Here is a 23,256-nt window from a genome sequence, read left to right as displayed (position 1 = left end):
AGTAACTAACTGACTGTGTACTGACAATGAGTAGAGAGAGATAATAACTTAAAACTACTGATGCATGCAACACTGCTATGATGCTGCCAGATTGTTGCATTTTATGTGGTAGTACTAGGGTTACCCTAATAGTGGGCCAGAAATATGTCCACAAATGTGCCTGAAATACCCTTTATCTTGTTAATATTCGATTATCTTGGGGCCAATGACTGAAAGCTTTAAATTCGTTTCGGGACAAAATTGTGATATATAAACACTAGTGTTATGACTTTTTGAACTTTTTTTCTCAAAAATGAGTTCCTGTAGCAAGAATGAATAAACTTTTGCATATTAATGACTAAAATAAGGTTTATTCTGTCTAAGTATTAAAATAAAAATAAAATAAAGAAATATTAAGAAAAAAATTCTCAAACAATTTCCTGTTGCACGAATGAATGTAAAAAAGTCATAACCCTAATAAACACACAATGATGTAATAACGCCTATTCTCAGTAAAATATATTCTCCCAGTCGTCAAAACTGCATCTGCCAACATTTTCACTTCGTTATAAGTTATGTGTATATTATTTATTTAATTCGAATTGCACAATTTGAAAAAAATAGATGTACATTATTGTATAATTTAAACTAAAAAATTAAATAAAAAACATCTTAATGGAATAATGGAATGTTTTGCAAATGACAAGACCACAAGATGCACAAAAAATGTAAAACAAAAACTTCCAACTTTATATTAGACATTCTATGGTAATCTTTTCTTTAGAAGATTTTCCAATTTCCGTATACGACTACGATCGCCACCAGCTTGTGCAGAACCATCAGAGGGCTTCTCAGTACTACTGCCACCAGTAAAACTGCCCACACTGAAAATAAAAGCCCTTTTGGGTGTGGAAGTAGAACCCATGGCAGATGTTGATGAAGTTGGGTTGGTGGTGCTGGCGGATAAATTATTTTCTGTGGATGTGGCATCAGCTATTAAATTATCTGTTGTTGCTTCCTCACTTCCCGCATTTGTGACAACTGGCGGCATATCTGTGTTATTATTACCCTCCAACTCCGAGTTTTCATTGAGTCCTGCAAATGCCGCCGCTGATGCTGTACGTTTGAAGAGATCAATAAGTTGCAATTGATCTACCCGCTTCACAGCTTTCATATCTAAGATTTTTTGATATTCAGCAATTGTTATATCGGGTAATAACTTCAATACTTGTTGGGTAAAATGAGCTGGTGGTTGTACCGGTGTCATTACGACTTTTATAATCATTTCTGCACGAGTCATATCCTTGACCACAACTTTGGTATAGGATGTTGGTGCTTTGCGATTCACACTCGATCCAATGGATGGCAAATCCAATAGAGCCGTTTTTAAACTGTGTGTATCCAAGAGTAGCTGTTCACAACCCAAAACATTATTCGAGCCATCCGACAGAGTTAATTTACATTTGTACAGGACATTTATGAATTTTGGTATGAAAACATTGACAAACTTATGACAGAATTGGGTGAAATATTTACGCGATGTTGCCAAATTGTCACGTAGAATGGGAACAGTTTGTTTAAAGTTTGCACAGATGCTGGTTATAAAAGCACTTTGATCACCAACATTGTTTATGCTCTGCCACTGGACTTTGGCCATGGCCTGCAGCGAGGGTTCACAACCCGCTTCGAGATCTTGTACCAGCAATTGTATGCAATTGGATATTATGCTAGCGTTGAGAAATAAAATGGGATATTACAAGCAATGTTGATATATTTGTCTTATTCCATACATACCGATGAAAGACATCCCTTTCCTCAGACATATCCACCTTTCCGGAATATGCAGCTGCCACTTTTTCCTTAAGTTTTTCTTCTAGCTGCTGCACCGTTTCTAAACAATACTCAGCTGTGGTCAATACGCAGCAGATGCGTATTAAATCGTCACGTGAAAAACGTTGAGCATCACCTTCTTTTAGGAAATTATGTATCACTTGGCCAGCAGCAGTGGAGAGATTTTGCATATCTCTTGTAAGCAGAGACATACTTTTGCCTGTGTAATTTGTTGAGTTATTATTGGATTGATAGATTATTTGTTTTTAAATTAAGTGCATGCCAAACTTGTTAGAGATGGTTTGAATGGATAATATAAAAATGAACACAACACCAAAACAATGTTAAACAAAATTTAAAAGGGTACCAAAAACCAAAAAGCTTTTTTTTACAAAACGTTTATGTGTGAAGTAGCAAAGAAATATAAAACAGATGTTACGTTGGATAGTGCATAGAAATTTATTGAAGTCCCAAAAATAATTTTCTAATTGAAATACATTCCGTCTAAAACCATCATTGGCCTCATATAAATTAATAGGGAAATAAAGACATATGGCACATGTATTTTTTATCCGTCCACAATAATATTTCGTATTTAGGGTTTTTTGTATCAAATGGGAAAAATTGGAGAGTTTTAAATAATACGTGAATTGGCGGCAGAAGTGCGCCGTTTCTACAGAAGCAGCACCCTTTCTTTCAGAGAGGGTCTATAGAAGCACCCTTTCTTTCAGAGAGGGCCTATAGAAGTATCCTATCTTTCATAAAGGGTCTATAGAAGTACCACTTCTTTCATAAAGGGTCTATAGATGCACCCTTTCTTTAAGAAAGGGTCTATAGATGCACCCTTTCTTTCAGAGAGGGTCTATAGAAGCACCCTTTCTTTCATAAATGGTCTTTAGAAGCAAACCTTCCTTAAGAACGGGTCTTTAGAAGCAACCTTTCTTAAAGAAAGGATCTATAGAAGCAACCCTTCCTTAAGAAAGGGTCTTTAGAAGCAACCTTTCTTAAAGAAAGGATCTATAGAAGCACCCTTTCTTTCAGAGAGTGTCTATAGAAGTACCCTTTCTTTCATAAAGTGTCTATAGAAGCAACCTTTCTTTCAGAGAGGGTCTATAGAAGCACCGTTCCTTCCAGAAAGGGTCTATAGAAGAACCCTTTCTTTCAGAGAGGGTCTATAGAAACACCCTTTCTTTCATAAATGTCTATAGAAGCAAACTTTCTTTAAGAAAGGGTCTATAGAAGCACCCTTTCTTTCAGATAGGGTCTATAGAAGCGCCCTTCCTTTCAGAAAGGGTCTATAGAAGCAAGCTTTCTTTCAGAGAGGGGCTATAAAAGCTCCCTTTATTTCATAAAGCGCCTATAGAAGCAAGCTTTCATTAAGAAAGGGTCTATAGAAGTACCCTTTCTTTCACAAAGGGTCTATAGAAGCACCCTTTCCTTAAGAAAGGGTCTATAGAAACACCCTTTCTTTCAGAGAGGGTCTATAGAAACACCCTTTCTTTCAGAGAGGGTCTATAGAAGCACCCTTTCTTTCATAAAGGGTCTATAGAAGCGCCCTTTCTTTAAGAAAGGGTCTATAGAAGCGCCCTTTCTTTAAGAAAGGGTCTATAGAAGCGCCCTTTCTTTAAGAAAGGGTCTATAGAAGCGCCCTTTCTTTAAGAAAGGGTCTATAGAAGCGCCCTTTCTTTAAGAAAGGGTCTATAGAAGCGCCCTTTCTTTAAGAAAGGGTCTATAGAAGCGCCCTTTCTTTAAGAAAGAGTCTATAGAAGCGCCCTTTCTTTAAGAAAGAGTCTATAGCAGCACCCATTCTTTCAGAAAGGGTCTATAGAAGTACCCTTTCTTTAAGAAAGGGTCTATAGAAGTACCCTTTCTTTCTTAAAGAATCTATAGAAGCACCCTTTCTTTCAGAAAAGGACTATAGAAGCACCCTTTCTTTCAGAAAAGATCTATAGAAGCACCCCTTCTTTCAGAAAAGGTCTATAGAAGCACCCTTTCTTTCAGAAAAGGTCTATAGAAGCACCCTTTCTTTCAGAAAAGGTCTATAAAAGCACCCTTTCTTTCAGAAAAGGTCTATAGAAGCATCCTTTCTTTCAGAAAAGGTCTATAGAAGCATCCTTTCTTTCAGAAAAGGTCTATAGAAGCACCCTTTCTCTCAGAAAACGTCTATAGAAGCACCCTTTCTCTCAGAAAACGTCTATAGAAGCACCCTTTCTCTCAGAAAACGTCTATAGAAGCACCCTTTCTTTCAGAAAGGGTCTATAGAAGCACCCTTTCTTTAAGAAAGGGGCTATAGCAGCACCCTTTCTTTAAGAAAGGGTCTATAGAAGCACCCTTTCTTTCATAAAGGGTATATTGAAGCACCCTTTCTTTCAGAGAGGGTCTATAGAAGCACCCTTTCTTTCAGAAAGGTCTATAGAAACACTCTTTCTTTCAGAAAGGGTCTATAAAAGCACCCTTTCTTTCAAAAAGAGTCTATAGAAGCACCCCTTCTTTCAGAAAGGCTCTATAGAAGCATCCTTTCTTTCAGAAAAGGTCTATAGAAGCACCCCTTCTTTCAGAAAGGCTCTATAGAAGCATCCTTTCTTTCAGAAAAGGTCTATAGAAGCACCCTTTCTCTCAGAAAACGTCTATAGAAGCACCCTTTCTTTCAGAAAAGGTCTATAGTAGCACCCTTTATTTCAGAAAAGGTATATAGAAGCACCCTTTCTTTAAGAAAAGGTCTATAGAAGCACCCTTTCTTCTATAGACCTTTTCTGAAAGGGTCTATAGAAGCACCCTTTCTTTCATAAAGGGACTATAGAAGCACCCTTTCTTTCATAAAGGGACTATAGAAGCACCCTTTCTTTCATAAAGGGACTATAGAAGCACCCTTTCTTTCATAAAGGGACTATAGAAGCACCCTTTCTTTCATAAAGGGACTATGGAAGCACCCTTTCATTCTGAAATGGTCTATATGAGCACCCTTTCTTTCAGAAAGGTAATTTTATCTACACACCAAGTGCTGCCGGCTAGGGACTTGAGGACCTTGTGCCTACATATCCAGCTCATCGCACATAGCTTTGGTATGCTCGGACGACCTGAACATCCTGTCGAATGTAATCCTAGAATCTTGTTGTAGTTGGTGGTCGGAATTCAGCCCATCTACCATGACATTCAACTCAGTACTCCCCCCTGCCCTCCATGTGGTGAACAGAGTGGCCGTATATTTAGTGTAGGATATTTACATATTCTTTGTCTTTGTTTGCACCCCTTGAGTATAATTTCCCTGAATTCTTTTTGTCACATGAGGACGGTGGCAAGTTCCGTAAGGAGTCGTGAAGCAATCTGTGTTGGCTTTAATATAATTCTAGAATATGCCCTGGTCAGGGTCAACCAAATCATTTGGTTTTTCTACCATGACCAGGATTGGAATGTGGTTAGAATTTAATGCGATGGTATTTGCCAAGATTTGAATAGAAGCAGCGAGAGACAGACGATGGAAATGTCCGGAGAACTCGAAAATCTGGTTGTGACACTGGTGAAGGTAGCGTGGTCTAGGTTCTCATGATGGAAGCGAGGTCGCATTCATCTATATGGATCACAAAAAGAACACAGAAGACAGTATTACCTCTTCCCTTGCCCTATCGACTAATTGCAGACAATTTGGTTGGATAACATGGGCAAGACATTCAAAGTGCTCCAATATTCGCAAGCATCTTGTCTACACTTTTCAAGTTCAAATTCAAAATCCAGAAATAGCTCTTGTAAGGAGGTACCATGGATCCACTGTTAACACGTCCTTCTTGCACATAGACTGCATGAAGTAGAATTGCTAAAATTAAAAGTTTTAAATTCTACAATTTTTTGCTATTCGAAGTTTGGGAAATCATACTATTTTTTATTTTTAGCCTATGTAAGAATCAAAATTAACGTATATAAAATTAACACAATGATCCCCGATAAATGTCGACAAATTATATACAATTTAAAAATATATTTTTTTAAAATAGTAAATTAAAATTAAACATAGATTTTAATATAGTAAATTCAAATGCAAAGCAAAAACATAAACGTGCAAAAATAAGTGTAAAAACAATAACAAAAAATACGTAAAATATAAAGCCAAACAATAGTCATGAATGTAGATGCAATGCAAGCCGAAACACCCGAGAGAATAAACTTTATGTACTTACCAATAGACGTTGATGAGCTTAGCAATTTAGGTATGCTAAATTCCAATACTTTGCTGGCATATTCTCGTAAATATTTCTTAAATACCATGGCGAGATCATACATGGGTTGTTCATTGCTCAATTGATTACACTGGACCATGCACTTTTTATAGAACACAAAGAGATCTGCGGAGCTAAAAGAACAAAAAATAAAAATGAATACCTATGACTTAAAAGAAAAAAATGAACAAAATCCTACCTTGGATACACTGTAGTTTTCGCTTCGGCAATTTTCAATGGTTCCTTTACTTGTTCAACAAATTTCTCAATTAGCTCCGACAAATTTCTATCGATACTACGTATATAAATATCCAAATGAGCCTTGAAGCAACTACCAATTTGATCATGAAAAACAACCAAGTTGGGATTTATAACAACATCTCCAGAAGATGTTTCAGAATTTACCGCTGTTGCCAATTTCTCAGGATTGGCATTTGGACTTACACCTAAAGTGACACCAGTAAATCTTTTCGATAGCAGCTGCTCAAAAGCCTGAGTTTTATTTATGGCAAATAACAACAGTCTCACATCAATTTCATTTGTCCTCTTGGCCATAATTTGCGACAGCTGATCGCGAGTTAGGCGACAAAATTCCACTGTAATTCTTTCCGACACCTCCCAGTCTAGCGGAAATACTGCACCAAATTTATCTTCAAAATCCAAAAGATGTCTCTTCAGCCAAGCATAACGCTTGTCGATTTTATCCAACCAAGCAATGTCTTGATTTTCATGGAACAAGTGTAAATATTCCTCCAATTGTTGGGCGATAAACCATTTAAGTAACTCCTTCTTGACTTTGGGGTCCAATACAGAAACAACTTTACAGGCGTCGGCCAATTGATTTAAACTTAGCCTCGGTTGATTCCCACCTGATTTTGAGGTGGCAGAAAATGCCTCCTTGAAATCTTCTGTAATTTGTTGGGCCAATCTGACCTGTATGCGATCCACACTTTGTGAGAGATTCTTGATTTCCTCAATATCCGAATACTGTTGGAAATGTTGATTCACCTCTGTAATGGCCTGTAGAGGATTCAATATTTCTCCATATAAACGTTTTTCTATGAGCTTTTCCAAACTTTCAATGCCACCCACTAACATATGCAGGTGATTAAGGGTTGTTATGGCCGAGGTCAAATTACGTTTGGCACAATCCAATTGTTTGATATCACGCGTAATTTCCTTTACCATCTCCTCAGTCTTTTCAGCTCTTGTTTTGACATCAATAATGTGGTCATAAAGAGTAGAGATTACTTTTTGAGCTTCATACAAAGCCATCTGTCCATCTTGCCCAGTGTTTGTCTGACCCCTAACCACTGAACGAATATTATCGTCAATCAAGGAGACTTCGTATTGCATTCGCTGTATAGTATCATCAATGGTAGACAGTGACTGCTCATTCGGAAATAGTTGATTAATGTAATCGACACAATTGAAATCTGGTGCATCCATAATGTCATCAGATTTTAGAACTTTATCAATGACTTGTTTAACTTCTTTGGAAAAGTGTATTTTATTATCATTTTCCAATGAATCTTTGGAAACGGCATCTAAAGGTGCCTCGGTTGCACTCATTTTTCACGATTTCCCTGCAATATTTTGCGTAGAAAAGAAAATTTTACTAAGGATAAAATATCGACTTCTCGACTTCTGGTTGGAAAACTACAATTACAAACGTCACCTTGTTTTTGTTTTGCTTTGTTTGACATAAAGCGGAGAGCGTACGACGTAAATTGATAGTCGATGTCATGGCACAATTAACAGGTAGATGCATCAGCAAACAACTACAACAAAACAGAGTTCAGTACTGTGAAATGTCAAAAATGTTTTACAAAAATAAAGCGATTCACACATTTTTTTCAACAAAATTTTGTTAGGCAGTTATTAATAAACACATTATAACAAAAATCCGTCAAAAATTCACAGTTTTTCTTTTAAATTTTTGTTTTTTTAATTTTGTGTTTTCAATTACAACAACTTTTTTGACAGCTCACAGTACATCAGCTGGGCTGATGCGGGTACCTGTATGATTGTGCCATGGTCGATGTCGACAAAAAGGCTAAAACATTGTTTACACGAAATTCATTTGTCGATGGTCAGACTAGCAAGGTTTCATGAAACCAATTTCGCTAAAGTTTCTTTTCAAATTTCGTTAATGTCCACACACGTTAACGTGAAATTTAAGATCTTTGCGTGTCCTCTTTATTTTACCATTCGCGTTTGTTGTGTTTATCATACCAATAAAACAAAAAAAGACATAAATAAACCAAAAAACAACACAAAATAATTAACATTAATAATTAAATTAATATTAATAGTTACATTTTCACTATTTCATTAATTAAATGTTTTTATTAAATATATTTATGTTTGTTTTGTTGTTAACGTTTGCTTGAGAAAATAAAAATTAAAGAAAATTGAAGAAAAAATCTTGGAACGAAGAACAAGAAGAGGCAACACAACAAACACAGAAAACCATGTACATGGGTTTCACTACTTCATACCCCTCGTCAATAAACTTGACGTCGCCATATTGAAATCGTGCTAGTCTGACCATCGACTTTGACAGATTTTTAACGGAATTAAGATTTTAAATTGGTCAGCTCCTTTGCTTTTGAAAATAGTAAAACACGCAAAAGTAGTAAAAGTTGTAAAGTGCTCCCATATGAATTGTATGGTATCTGAAGTAAAGGAACGCTTTTCGAGTAAAAAGTGGTAAAACTTGAAGATTCTTCCACGTAAAGGAACGGAGCTTATATGGTCTAATAGTGCATTTAGGAAATCGAGTGGATTTTAACTGTCGGTTCCATTGCTTAAACGCCAAATAAAATCCAAAGCAAAGGAATTGAAAATTGAAATCCACTCGCTTTCGTAAATGTAAAGGTAGTATAAGTCTTTCCTAACTAGGCGTTTACACCAGACAGTTTGTATTCAAATACAACTCTGATTTACTAACACATGCATACATTTGTCGTTTGTCTCACAGCTGTCCATCAGTTTTTCACAGACAGCCGGGTTGACAAATTTTTGACATTTTTGTAAAAAAGAAGTGAGATGATAATTCAAATGTGCTGAAAACAAAAGAATATGTACAAAATATGTAATATGTGTATGAAAACAAAAATAAATCGGCGATTTTCATTCATAATTTTACAACTGTTTTTGCAGTTGTCTGGACGCCTACGTCACACAGGCAAGTTGTGGGATTTTGACAATCAATACATGAACTCAACTGTCCTGTCATTTGTAAACGCAGGGTAATAACCCGTTTGCACTTATACCCCGGTTACACTTAACCGGCTTAACCCAGTGGGATTGGGTTTCACATTTCAATCCATAGCGCAAACGTCAAATAAAGTGGTTTAACCCGGCAAAAAACTCTAATGTAACCGTACTTTTAACCGGATTTAATAAAACCAAACGTCAAATATTTGTGTGTCTTTAATTTTTCTGAGCCCATTCTACATTCCTTTATTGTACCGTGGAAATTAAATTCAGTGTTTTACTAAAATATCTTCGCTCCATGGTAGAACAATAAAAGGTAACAACAATACACAGCTGACTGAACTGACTTGTAACGTTAGTGTCAAATTCCATACGACATTTTATATATTTATATCTATTTCGATGTACATTAGGCAAATATATTTTTTAAGAAAAAATGTATTCATAAGAAAAAAACTATTTCCCATAAAGACTTCTTCATATCAATTAAATGTTACCTCCAAGTCCGGACGACGTTTCGCCACAAAAACGGTTACACTATTGAAGGTTAAACCCACTGGGTTTAATAGATCCAGTGGGTTAATCTTTGCTGGTTCAACTTAGCTTTTCGAGGATATAAACTGTCAGCTGATGTTTGTTTACGTATACATACAAAATAACTAACATGGTACAATAATTCTTAGGTAGGCCACAGCTAACAGCTGATTACAATTTTTTTTTGTTATGGCTTAATCTGTCAAAACCGTGTTGACATGCAGAGTTGATATTTATTATTGATCAACAATTTCAACTCTGTTTTGTTTTCATTTCAACATTTCGTTCTTCTTCTTCTTTGTATACTCATCCGTTATCATTCATCAAAACAATTTTGACGTTTTAAGCCATAGCGACAAGGTTGTATTTTTTTGGCGATTCTCATACCTGGCCTACCTATGAATTATTGTACCATGATAACTAATAAAGTCGTGTGTTACACTTTTACAATTTCTCGTATGATATATCGTCCCCTCTTTGATCATATTGGTATATTTTACACACAGGGATACATTTTTGTATCATGGTATCAATCCATGGTACAGGAATAAAGGTAGTTTCATGCTAACAACTGATTTAAATTTTTTTTCAGTTTTTTAATTTGAAGTACGTTCATTGCCAAATCGATTTTGATAGAATGCCTTAGTATATGTGTTTACATGTATACATATATACGTATTGTTACGGAATTAGGTTTAACTAATCTCCGTGTAGACGTTGTTTTATTCCCCGATACGATTTGCACCAAATAAAACAGGGTTCGTTTTAGATTACGTTTCTACAATGCTTTATTTACTTTATTACACTTATTCAGAACCGACTTTAATTACAAAGCACACAGCCAGTCTCTAGTTAGCACGCAGCTCTTCTTTAACCGATCTGTTCAGTTCAACGCTTAAAACACAACTACTCCCCCATTGCCATTTCCCCGGTAATTTATATCCCAAAGTCTCCCTGTTCGAGAAATATCTAGAGCATATGGCAACACCTCGAATCTGTGCAGCGCACACACAGACACACATTCGCACTAAGCGAACAACCATACTCACATGCATACATGGGGAAATACAATTGGACGACAAGCACAGTAATGACGTAACAACAACAAACAAGTGCAAAGAAATAAAGAGGTGACAAACTAAACAATAATTACATGACTATGGCAAAGCAAACAAAAGAACAATAACAAAAGGTAATGTAACGACTAGAATGATGAAGAGAGTTCTACATGGTAGTTGTTGTTGCTTAAATAAAGTAACTGCGTAATAAAAACTTTACGTTACAATTCAAATTTTTAAATTAACGGAAATTAAACTAAACTAACTTATACCCCGGTTACACTATTGAAGGTTAACCCACTGGGTTTAATAGATCCAGTGGGTTAATCTTTGCTGGTTACACTTAGCTTTTCGAGGATATAAACTGTCAGCTGATGTTTGTTTACGTATACATACAAAATAACTAATAAAGTCGTGTTTTACACTTTTACAATTTCTCGTATGAGATATCGTCCCCCTTTGCTAATATTGGTATATTTTACACACAGGGATACATTTTTGTATCATGATATCAAGCGTACTTTTTCTTAAAAAGTGTCTAATGTAAAAAAAAAAATAATTTTATGATTTTCAAATAACTTTAGATTTATTAACTCCATAAAATCTCATGCGACCAATCGTAAACGTGTAAAACACGACTAACTCTGTTGCAAAAACAGTTGCAACTTTTGGTACTTTTTGAGTAGAGTTGAATTTTTTTGCACAAATACCGAATACAACACTGTATTTTTGGTGGATTTGTGCCGGATTTAAAATAAACCCAGTCGTGAGAGGATTTAATTTTTGTATGGCAAATCTGGTCAGATTTGACCAGATTAAGCAATAAATCCTCATGAAGTGGGTTAACCCGGCAAAAAGCTGTAGTGTAATACGGCGTTTATATTATAGTTTTTTGCAGGGTTAACCTTCTTTATGAGGATTTGTTTGAAGTATATACAATGGAAATGACATTTGAAACCCAGACCCACTGGGTTAACCTTGTTATATATAAACGGCCTATAACCGTGCTATTAAACCTATCAGTTACATTCGTAACAGTATGTATGAATATGTCAGCTACATTTCATTTGAATTTCTTTTAAAATAAACGAACAATTATTAATTCCTTTTTCCAGTCGTCAAATACATATGTATATAAAAACGGTTGTGGTCTGTTCCCGCGACTGGTGGCGGTGTGGAGATTAATGCAGCTTTCAAAGAATTATAGAAGATATTCCTCATTGCTGATGCGCATGGTAAATTTTAGAATGATTCGTGCAAACGTTAAACATCTTTGAGTATCTTAGCAGAGTCATTTGGCGAACGGGACCACAAGAACTTTGTTGTGAACATCAAATCCCTATGACCTGTTTCAATTCTCACAAGAACTTCGGAGAACAAAGAAAGAGGACCAAGTGCAGAAGTGAACAAGGACTTTGAAGAAAAATTCAAGCTACGAATGTCAGAAAGAAGCATCACAGACAAAAGAACTAAATCCATAATAGATTACAAAGTGAAACAAAGTACAAATGAATTTTGTGTATTGTGAAGTTTTTATTAATGAAAAGAAATAAAAAACTGGAAAAAACAGATATTTAACAAAGTTGTAATGACAATTACATGTATCCCTTTTTCCAAAACGCATCAATTTGGTTTTTGGTCCATATGACAGCACTAATCAATGCAAAATGTTATGAAGATATTTAAAGTGTTGAATAGGAAAACGATTATTTGTTTCAATAGATCACCTGTTGAAGTTGCCAGTTATTAACGAACTTGTGACAGCCACCTCATACTGGCCTGGCTGTGTTTCTTTTTTTGGCCATAAACAATTCATCTTCTTATTGGTAACACACCCAGCTCATGCAGCATAATTCTATGACGGCCTGAGTACTGCATTTTCGACAAGAATCCAAATTACTTCTTTTTATTTTTTTGATATTTCACACAAATTGTTTTTTGTTTTCCTTGGCTGGCAGATAATAAAAATGTAAATAAACATCTAATTTGACATCTGTTCGATCACAGGATTGCCAACAAGAATTTTTTTGTTACCTGTGGTGAATATACGAACATGGAGGCAGATTACCAAATCGGACGATTTATTTGACGCACAACTATCGTACGGGAAAAGATGTAATATTTCAAAGATTATTCTTTTGCAAATTTATGATTAATTACATAAATTGTAAGCACAATAAATTAATATTAGTTATTATTTTTTATCTTCTTTAAAAATATACATACAATATTGATTGTCGATATCATTTTGTTCATAACGACAACTCTCGCGCCCCCTACACCTCATCGTTATGAACTACAGCACCAAATTTAAGTTCCACCAGGGCTGCAAGGAAAATGAAATTTCAACTCTGAAACTTCAACTCCATGAGGATTATAACCTTGGAAAATGTCACCTTGAAGTTTCGCCAATGAATTTATCCGATTCATTGTCAAAAAAGTTTCAAAGAGTTAAGGTGTCAAAAATACAATGTCACAAAAATTCAAATTAAACGTGTAACGAAAAAGTTAATCCTCTTTGTATGTGTGATAATAAATTTTGGTACTTAATGTGATTTTAATGTTAAATTCATATTTTTTTGTTAAATATCATTAGGAACCATACACACACACACATACGTACATACGTCGATTTTCGTATTAATTTTTTTTAAACACATCTTGTGTAAATTTTCTGCTCGGGTAAGCATAATTATTAAACCATTGGTTAAAGATATTGGCATATTGCTAAATATAACAATATCTTTTGTCATTAATACAGGATATTGTGTTAAAATACCCTTTTAAAACCACCAAAGGATTGCCTTGTTAACGCGCCAAATATATGAGTTCGCGACATCTACACAATATTCCGAGCAATTTTGGGGTTAGATAACCTCACCTCTCACATAAAAGCAACCCCACAAAAATTACACCACATGGTTTGGAAAAGTGATGGATTACAAATTATAGAAGTGAGTACACAAACCTATGAAGATAAGGTATGAAAAAATCAACAAATACGTGTAAATAAGCTGAATCCATAACAAAAAAGTAAAAAAAAGAGTAAAATATTTTAAATTAGAAACATAAATTACATTGAGACCCCCAAATATTCAAAGGTTCATGTCTTTTTTTTGTCTTTAAACGTTTACTTTACACGTGGTGTAAATCCACTATAACCCATAACCTTAAAAATGCTAAAGCATAACTTTAGGCTCTACAATTTATCTAGTCCTAAATGAATATTAGGGTTGAGCGACAAAAAAGATTTAAATTGAAAATTTGCACAAAAAATTAGAAAAATTGAATATAAATTATAACAAAATGCATATTTTCATACAGATGTCAAAATACACATGTATGAACATGACATAACCCTAAAAAGAAAAAAATTTGTCAAAAAAAGAAACAAACTAAATAATGAAAAATACCTAAAGAAAGAAAATTAGTTGTAAATGTAAATAAACTATTAAGATAAATTAAATGTAAAAAAAAAAAACTTATAAGCTAAACAGAAGTAAAAATTTAAAAGAAATTTAAAATTAAAAAAACACTTAAAATCGAATAAATATTTTATATCTAATATGCATGCATACAAATAGTAAAGAAATTATATATTTAACATTATTTTGTAAATTCACAAGAAAATTGATTATTGAAAATTTATTTATTTAGCTTAAAAAAAAAAAAAAAACATTATTTTATACGATTAATTGAAAAGTTAAATTGTTAAAAATGCTAAAATTTATAAATATAGAAAAATTGTCATGAATGATATATTTGAAAGTAAAAATGTGTTAATTTATTAAAACAATGGGCTGAAAAGTTATCAGATAGTTTTGCATGCTTTTATGGGGTATTTCCAAATATATAATGTTTGGCAAGGAAATACCAAAGGATGACTGTAATACGTCATAAGGGGTGGGTAGCCAATGAGGTGAAGATCTAACCTCACATGAGATAGAAATCTATCGAACATTGATTTGGAATTGGATGACCACAAGGTAATGTATTAGGGTACATCCGCCTGCAATTTAGTTTTTTTTTTTTTTGTCTTTTATTTCTGAAGTCTAAATTTCCGATAGAATATGAGAGTATATGGTACACTATTTTTAAATGGACAGTTCAGCGGAAAAAGAACCTCCCCATTCCGGCGAGCTAAGCCGCAGCTTAACCACCTCCGTACCATTTCCGCCCCACTGACTGTCACATTTATGGCGCCCAACATTCGAGCCTTTTTTAATTTGATTTGTTTTGCAATAGCCCACACTCTATTATCGTTTATGTACGACGAATCGGTATCCCGAAAGGAACTTCAAGTATCCATGTCGCGTTGTACAGGTACGCGGACATATTCCATCTTAGAGTTACCTTTTGAGCAAAATGCTTACTACGATTGGAAAGGAAGCATATTTTAATGGCTATATAGCTGAATAGATATTTGTTCCTAACCGATAGTAATATTCATTGAACTCAAAATGGTACAATACAGTAAAGATTTTTCCCCTAAAATGTACCCCTAAACATACCTACAAGGCCCACAATTAAAAATAACAACAACATTCAATTCCAATTAATGATATATTTTTATGTTTATTTAAATAATAAACAAATCTAAATATAAAAAAACAGTTTACTTTCTTTTGCTATTTAGTTTTCTAATAAAAAAATTAGAGCCTTAAAAATAATAAAAAGAATACAAAAAAATTGTTTATAGATTTCTACACATCATAAATAAAAAAGCAACTATCTGGTTAACACAATTCAGTCCAAATTACATATGAAAAGAAATATATACAAAAAAAAAAACATTAAAAAAAATAAATATACAAAAATAGAAAATATAACAAATTAAAACATATTATTTTTAATATTACAAAAATATATATTTATACTCAAAAAAAAAATATATAATAAATTATACTATAAAAGAAAATCAAATATACAAGAAAAATATATAAAATATTTAAATATTGTTATTAAAAATATATTATTAAAAATCATCTGAAAAACAGAATAGTCAATACATATATAAAAAAATATCCATAAAACTTATTAATATCAAAATAAAAAAATAACAATATTAAATATATTATATACTTTTTTTATCAATTAAAAATAATAATAATAAAAATAGTATTTATATATTTAATTAATTATTTAAGAAATTATAATATAAGAAAAAAATCATCTATAAATAATATATATAAAATATTTAAATATTGTTTTAAAAAAATATACATCAGTAAAAACTATTCGTCCATCTGAAAAGAAACAAAAAAGAAAGAAATTATTATTAATATATATGAGAATATACCAAAAACTTATGGATATGAAAAATAACAATATTAAATATATTATATATCAATTAATATAATTTATATTCAATATGAAACTTTAAAACTATATTCTCAATATAACCAATTTTAAAATCCTAAAACTCAAAATCTCATACCAATATAAAATTAAACAATTCGCTTTTTTCGTATAATTTGTCAAACCTACTTTTCCAATCGCACATAAAAATGTCTAGTAAGAATTCTAACACTGCGACTAGGTCTTCAAGCAGAATTGCAGGTAAAAATAACGCACCTGCAAGTGCCTCATATATTCCTCTTCCTAGCACTTCAAACGCTGCCCTAGCGAGCAATAACAATGCCTCAAGTAGCCTTTCGTTAGAAAACAATACCATACAAAATCAACCCATTAATCCAGTAGTAAATACATCTGCACAGAGTGCAAATAGAACTCTTATTCAATCTGGTATTCCTCCATTAATGTCACTGCCAACTGGCTTACATACAACTTCATCACCAGAATCAATTTCTTCCTTACCGAGACCTGAATACAATAGCATAACAGCAGAACAAGTTAGAAGGGAATTTGAAAGAATGAACCAACAAGATTCACTACTTCCAACAGGCTCAAATCAACCGGCTTCCGTCTTGCCAGTTCCTAACTCAGAACTCAATTTAAATGCTCCTATTAACAGTTCAAATGGACCGAGTTTAAGAGACTTTATTTCAGCATCAGTAAGGGTGGCACAATCTGACGCCATGAAAAATTTGGAAGACAGACTTGTCGCTATGATTCCACAAGCCGTTAGGGAAACTATTGATTCGATTAGAAACGATTCTTTAGATCATACTCAAGATCAGACACATGATTACCAAGAGCCAAGATCTAACGTACCAAATTCTAATCCTAATTACCAACAGCAACAACAACGAAACCAACAAAACATTCCATATCGGGGTCAACAACAATACTCCCAAAATATTAATCAAAATTTTGCAATGGGTTTCAAACCCATTACACCACTGCAGCTGCAGAAATGGGGACTAAGATATGACGGTTCATCAAAGTCGATAAGTGTAGAAGAGTTCGTCTTCAGAGCCGAATCTCTCCGACTTGATTATGGTTGTCCATGGGACATTTTTATAAAAGGTTTCCATCACATGTTGACAGGCAGAGCATATGATTGGATCTGGCAATTCCGCCAGAAGAATCCTCTCTGCGAATGGGCTGTTTTGAAGTACCATTTCATTAAAAAGTTCCGGAATTTCGAGAGTGATTTCGAAATTCAACGGAAAATTATAGATCGTCGACAATTACCCTCAGAATCTGCTGATATGTACATCTCAGAAATTGTCAAGCTTCAAAATCAGATGAGAACTCCCATCCCTGATTTCGAAATTGTGTCAATAATCAAGGACAATTTGAAGGATGGATTAGTCCAACTAATCTATGCAAAAAATATTGACTCCATTGATGATTTAATAGAGGAATGTAAGCGAGCTGAGGTAACGCTATCCAAAAGACAAGCATACCGACAACAGCACCAAAACAACTTCAGAAGAGTTCATGAAATTGATTTTGATCATGATGAAACCTTCAATGAAACACCTGAAGTCGAGGCCCTACATAACCCAAAAGGTTTTACAAAACCAATAACATGTTGGAACTGTAAAACAGTGGGCCATACATATATTGAATGTGATTTGGAACAGCGGAATATCTTCTGTTTCAAATGTGGGTTCGATGGCGTGACGTCACCGAAATGTCCCAAATGCGTGGGAAACCCACAAAAGAGCATGAGGCCGACTGGGACCTCATGTTCACAAAAAGACATATCCCAGAATACCAAATAAACACAGATGTACAAAACAACCAAACAACAACCGTTTTACATACAGTAAAACAACATTCACCGGCTATGACAAACAAATTAAAAACCATTATCCCATATGAAGAGAGATTAGTGGCTTATAATAAAAAGAGAGAGGAGATTTTTAGAGATTTTCAGCCTGTAATGACCAAAAAGATAATCAAGGCAAGAAAAGGTTATAGGAATAGGAAAGCCGAGAGGAAAGAAATTGCTTCAGCTTGTCTTGAGGTTGACAATGACATTAGACCGTATATGAAAGTGAAACTAAATGGTTTCGACTTCACCGGTCTAATGGACAGCGGCGCTTCTATCAGCTGTCTTGGTAACAATTGCCTGGAAAATGCTGAAAGAATAAATGCCCAAATCATGAATTTTAAATCCAACATAAAGACAGCTGATGGCAAACAGCAACAAATTATTGGCAAAATAAAGGTTAATGTACAATGTGGAACAAAACTTAAGGAAATGACCTTTTATCTTGTTCCATCTCTAAAACAAACCCTAATCTTGGGATACGACTTTTGGAAGTCCATAAATTTAAAAATTTCTTTTGAACCAGATATTGGTGAACTGACTAGTGAGGTAGTTAATGATGAAAGCGATAAAAAGACCCATGTATTATCTCATGAGCAAAGCGTTCTTTTGGAGAACGTAAAACTTGCCTTTCGTTGCTATACGAAATATGGATTAGGTAAGACACATTTAGAACAGCACAGCATTGACATCGGGAATTCAGCACCCAAAAAGATGAGGTATTATCCTGTCAGTCCTGCTGTACAGAAGTTAATGAATGAGGAACTGGACCGTATGATAGAACTAGATGTGATTGAAGTCGCGAAAAATTCTGATTGGAACAATAGGGTTACCTTAGTGGTAAAACCCAACAAAAACCGACTATGTTTAGATGCAAGGGAACTAAATAAAGTTACACGCAAAGATGCGTACCCTTTACCTAACATAGATGGACTTCTAGCTCGACTTGGTGACACATACTATATTTCAGCCATAGATCTAAAGGACGCATTTTGGCAAATTCCGCTGGAGGAATCAAGTCGCCCCTTGACGGCATTCACAGTCCAAGGTAGACCTCACTACCAATTTAAGGTTATGCCTTTTGGACTGTGCAATGCTGCTCAAAGGATGTGCAGACTAATGGACAAAGTGATTCCTCCAGTGTTGAAAGACCGTGTATTTGTGTACCTGGACGATCTCTTGGTTGTGTCACAGAACTTTGAAGTCCATATGGAGATGTTGAAGATCGTAGGTGACAAATTAACCGAAGCTGGCCTCACAATTAACATGGAAAAATCTAAATTCTGCTATAAAGAATTGAGATATTTAGGTTATATTGTAGGCGCAGGTAAATTGAAGCCCGATCCAAGCAAAATTGAGGCAATCATGAATATAAAACCGCCCAAATCACAAAAAGATGTGAGAAAGTTTCTGGGTACTGTTGGCTGGTATCGCCGCTTTATTCATGATTTCTCAACATTAACTGCCGCACTAACAGATACACTAAAGAAAACGCCCAAATTCAGTATGACACCACAAGCTATAGAGGCATTTGAAAAACTAAAGCATAGTCTTGTATCAAGTCCTGTACTTTCGAGTCCAGACTTCTCTAGACCTTTTTTCGTCCAATGCGATGCGTCGAACGTCGGAGTTGGCGCTGTTCTGTTTCAAAAAGATGACGATGACGGTGAACACCCAATCGAATATTTCTCAAAGAAACTGAACAGCGCTCAACGGAATTACTCGACGACAGAAAAAGAGTGTCTAGCCGTTTTGCTTGCCATTGAACGATTTAGACAATATATTGAAATGATGGATTTCACCGTGATTACGGATCATTCTAGTCTTCAATGGTTGATGAAGCAAAAGGATTTGAACGGCAGATTAGCACGGTGGAGCCTGAAGCTTCAAGGCTACAAATTTAATATAGAGCATCGAAAAGGAACTAAAAATATTGTCCCGGACATGTTGTCTCGTTTGGACATGGAAGAAGTTTCCATTGATAATGCCTCTTTTATAAATTTATATTCGGACGAATTCAAAGATCCAAAATACTTAACTCTAATTGAAACCGTCGAACAAAATCAAAATCGTTTGCCAGACTTGAAGGTTAAAGAAGGGATAGTTTATAAAAAAGTGAAGTTTAATCGTTCAGATGTAGAAAATGATGAAGAGTGTTGGAAAATCTGGCTTCCAGATACACTCACAAACGACATAATAAACAAAGTACACAACAATACCTGTCATAGTGGAATAATAAAAACTTTAAACAACATTAGACAATATTTTTATTGGCCATCAATGGTCAATGAAATCAAGTCATTTATAAACAACTGCAATATGTGCAAAGAGATAAAGCACCCAAAGCAGATTTTACGTCCACCTATGGGCAGCGAAGTTATAACCCAACGGCCATTTCAGAAGATCTACATAGACTTCCTTGGGCCATATCCCCGATCGAAGTCTGGTAAAACTCATATTTTTATTGTTTTGGACCATAAAACTAAATTCGTCATTTTGAAATCAATGACTAAGGCGACTGTTGCACAAGTCAATAAATTCCTTGTGAATGAAATATTTTATAAATTTGGTGTACCTGAGTGCATACACTCAGATAATGGCAAACAATTTACATCAGGATCTTTCAAAGAGTTGTTGTCATTATTTGGGATAAAACATATGCGTACTGCCATACATTCACCGCAGGCAAACGCGAGTGAACGCGTAAACCAAACGATTTTGAGTGGTATTCGCAGCTACCTGCAACAAGATCATTCCAAATGGGATGAAAATTTGCCAAAAATTGAGTGTGCCTTGAGGTCAACAATACATTCCTCAACAGGTACAACTCCTTATTTTGCTCTCACTGGTTATCACATGATAACACATGCTGACGTCTATAAAATCCTCCGTAAATTAAATGCCCTTGAAGATGGAGATTTAAATGTCCTACCTAAGTCTGACCAAATGCAAATTTTGCACAAAAAGATCGACAAAAGAATACATGAGGCTTATGAGAGAAATAAATCGACATACAACAAAAGGTGTAGAATTGTATCCTTCAAGCCTGGACAAGAAGTGTACAGAAAAAATTTTGTTCAGAGCGACTTCTCAAAAGGAATTAATGCTAAACTATGTAAACCTTGGCTGAAATGCCGTATTAGAAGAGCACTGGGAAATTGCCAATATGAAATCGAAAATTTAAAAGGAAATCTAATTGGCATCATTCATGCCCAACACCTCAAACAATGACACAAATTAATACTAAAAAACAATATACAATTTCTCACCATGTATAAAATATGCAGCTTTGTTGATGTCGATGATGAAATTGAATTTTGTCCTTTCTTAATTTGTACAAATCCACATTTATCTGCTTTCGTTGTTTATCAACAGTGTCACGTAACCTGAAACAGTAACAAAAAATGATCATTAATAAAATTATCAAAGACCAAAATTTACCTGTAAAGAAACAAAAAACAGATTAGTATCATAATGGCACAAAATTTACTCACAACTTACCTCTTTTATTACTGCAGATTTCATTTTTACAAATGTGTACTGAAATGTCATACTTGTATTCCACACATATTCGAAAGTGCAGGTAATTAAACAGCCAAAATACATCACGGCCATCTCACAATCATACGAAACAACAACAACATTTATGGCCAACAGCTCCTGGGTATTACATCCTCATATTTGCGTCCTAACGAAATGGTAATTACGGCCCAGATATGCCTGAAAAGAAAAACAATATTTTTATTAGAATACGTTCTTTAAAATGTTGTAGAAATGGAAATATACTTTCCTGTTTACAAGCAATAGCAATAACACAGTATATTCTGATCGTTTTATAGTCCAAATGTGTATGTGTTTTGTATCCATTATGCTAAAACACCACTATGTTACATATTCACATAGGATATTTCCATACACACATTGTCTTGAAATGTAGTAATCTTAATAGAACCATCGGTGTTCTTTTCCAATATTTGCATTCAATGATGTATATACATACATTTCAATTCAGCTAATTTATATGTTGGAGTTATGGACGATGTACAATTATTCCTTTAACACATTTGCTCTAACAGCACACAACAAAAAAATTAACACCCACATTCAGCAATTAACCTGTAAAAGAAATAAAAATGGTTAGAATTTGCCATAAAAAAAATAAGTAGATTGGAAGAATACTTTCCGATTAGGAATTCCAAGTACAATGTTGCAATTCCTCTATTGTAAACAAACGCTGATTGTTGGCGGAGATAATGATCACATTATAAATTGTTCCCTTGTTTGTTTACATTGCCTGTATGTGTTCAACCTCTTCTGCAAATCTTCTTGTATACACACTAAAGCAACAGGTAACAATGTGCAACAGATTGGAAAACACTTTTGCTGCAAATTCACATTATCCACATTGTCATATTTAACACCCATTTGTGGCTGTAGTAAGGAAACCATGACCAGCAAATAACTTGGTACCTACAAACAAATAGAAGACAAATATTAGTATAATAACAGAAGGGAATAATGTTAATACTTACACACAAATAATAATCTGATTCCCAAATCTTTTTGTTCCTCAGGATACACAAAAAGAATTGGCTTTGTGACAGCCACCTCATACTGGCCTGGCTGTGTTTCTTTTTTTGGCCATAAACAATTCATCTTCTTATTGGTAACACACCCAGCTCATGCAGCATAATTCTATGACGGCCTGAGTACTGCATTTTCGACAAGAATCCAAATTACTTCTTTTTATTTTTTTGATATTTCACACAAATTGTTTTTTGTTTTGTTTTCCTTGGCTGGCAGATAATAAAAATGTAAATAAACATCTAATTTGACATCTGTTCGATCACAGGATTGCCAACAAGAATTTTTTTGTTACCTGTGGTGAATATACGAACATGGAGGCAGATTACCAAATCGGACGATTTATTTGACGCACAACTATCGTACGGGAAAAGATGTAATATTTCAAAGATTATTCTTTTGCAAATTTATGATTAATTACATAAATTGTAAGCACAATAAATTAATATTAGTTATTATTTTTTATCTTCTTTAAAAATATACATACAATATTGATTGTCGATATCATTTTGTTCATAACGACAACTCTCGCGCCCCCTACACCTCATCGTTATGAACTACAGCACCAAATTTAAGTTCCACCAGGGCTGCAAGGAAAATGAAATTTCAACTCTGAAACTTCAACTCCATGAGGATTATAACCTTGGAAAATGTC

The 23,256-nt window shown here is 34.3% G+C and overlaps 1 protein-coding gene and 1 long non-coding RNA gene across 4 annotated transcripts; both read right to left on the bottom strand.

Annotated features, from left to right (window-relative positions):
• Positions 1 to 534: 534 nt before the first annotated feature.
• Vps53 (vacuolar protein sorting 53) lies at positions 535 to 7,724 on the bottom strand. Its single transcript, XM_073971314.1, has 4 exons — positions 6,220 to 7,724; positions 5,982 to 6,154; positions 1,774 to 2,029; positions 535 to 1,706 (listed from the first exon to the last, which is right to left on the bottom strand). The coding sequence occupies exons 1-4, from the start codon at positions 7,590 to 7,592 to the stop codon at positions 743 to 745; spliced, it is 2,766 nt and encodes a 921-aa protein (XP_073827415.1). The 5' UTR covers positions 7,593 to 7,724; the 3' UTR covers positions 535 to 742.
• A 7,665-nt stretch (positions 7,725 to 15,389) lies between these two features.
• On the bottom strand, positions 15,390 to 22,829 carry LOC141393384 (uncharacterized). Of its 3 annotated transcripts, none has more exons than XR_012410081.1 (5): positions 22,550 to 22,829; positions 22,018 to 22,487; positions 21,519 to 21,958; positions 21,287 to 21,403; positions 15,390 to 16,080 (listed from the first exon to the last, which is right to left on the bottom strand). It is a non-coding gene; the product is annotated as an uncharacterized lncRNA (long non-coding RNA). The 3 variants fall into 3 exon arrangements; XR_012410080.1 differs by having other exon boundaries at positions 21,519 to 21,942; positions 22,550 to 22,827; XR_012410079.1 differs by having other exon boundaries at positions 21,519 to 22,487; positions 22,550 to 22,828.
• Positions 22,830 to 23,256: the final 427 nt, after the last annotated feature.

The sequence above is a fragment of the Musca autumnalis genome, unplaced genomic scaffold (assembly GCF_047663935.1).
Source record: "Musca autumnalis isolate F117 unplaced genomic scaffold, ASM4766393v1 scaffold_2, whole genome shotgun sequence".
Classification (NCBI taxonomy): Eukaryota; Metazoa; Arthropoda; class Insecta; order Diptera; family Muscidae; genus Musca; species Musca autumnalis.
Note: the sequence above shows the minus strand (reverse complement) of the source record. Positions and strands in the feature narration are given on the sequence as shown.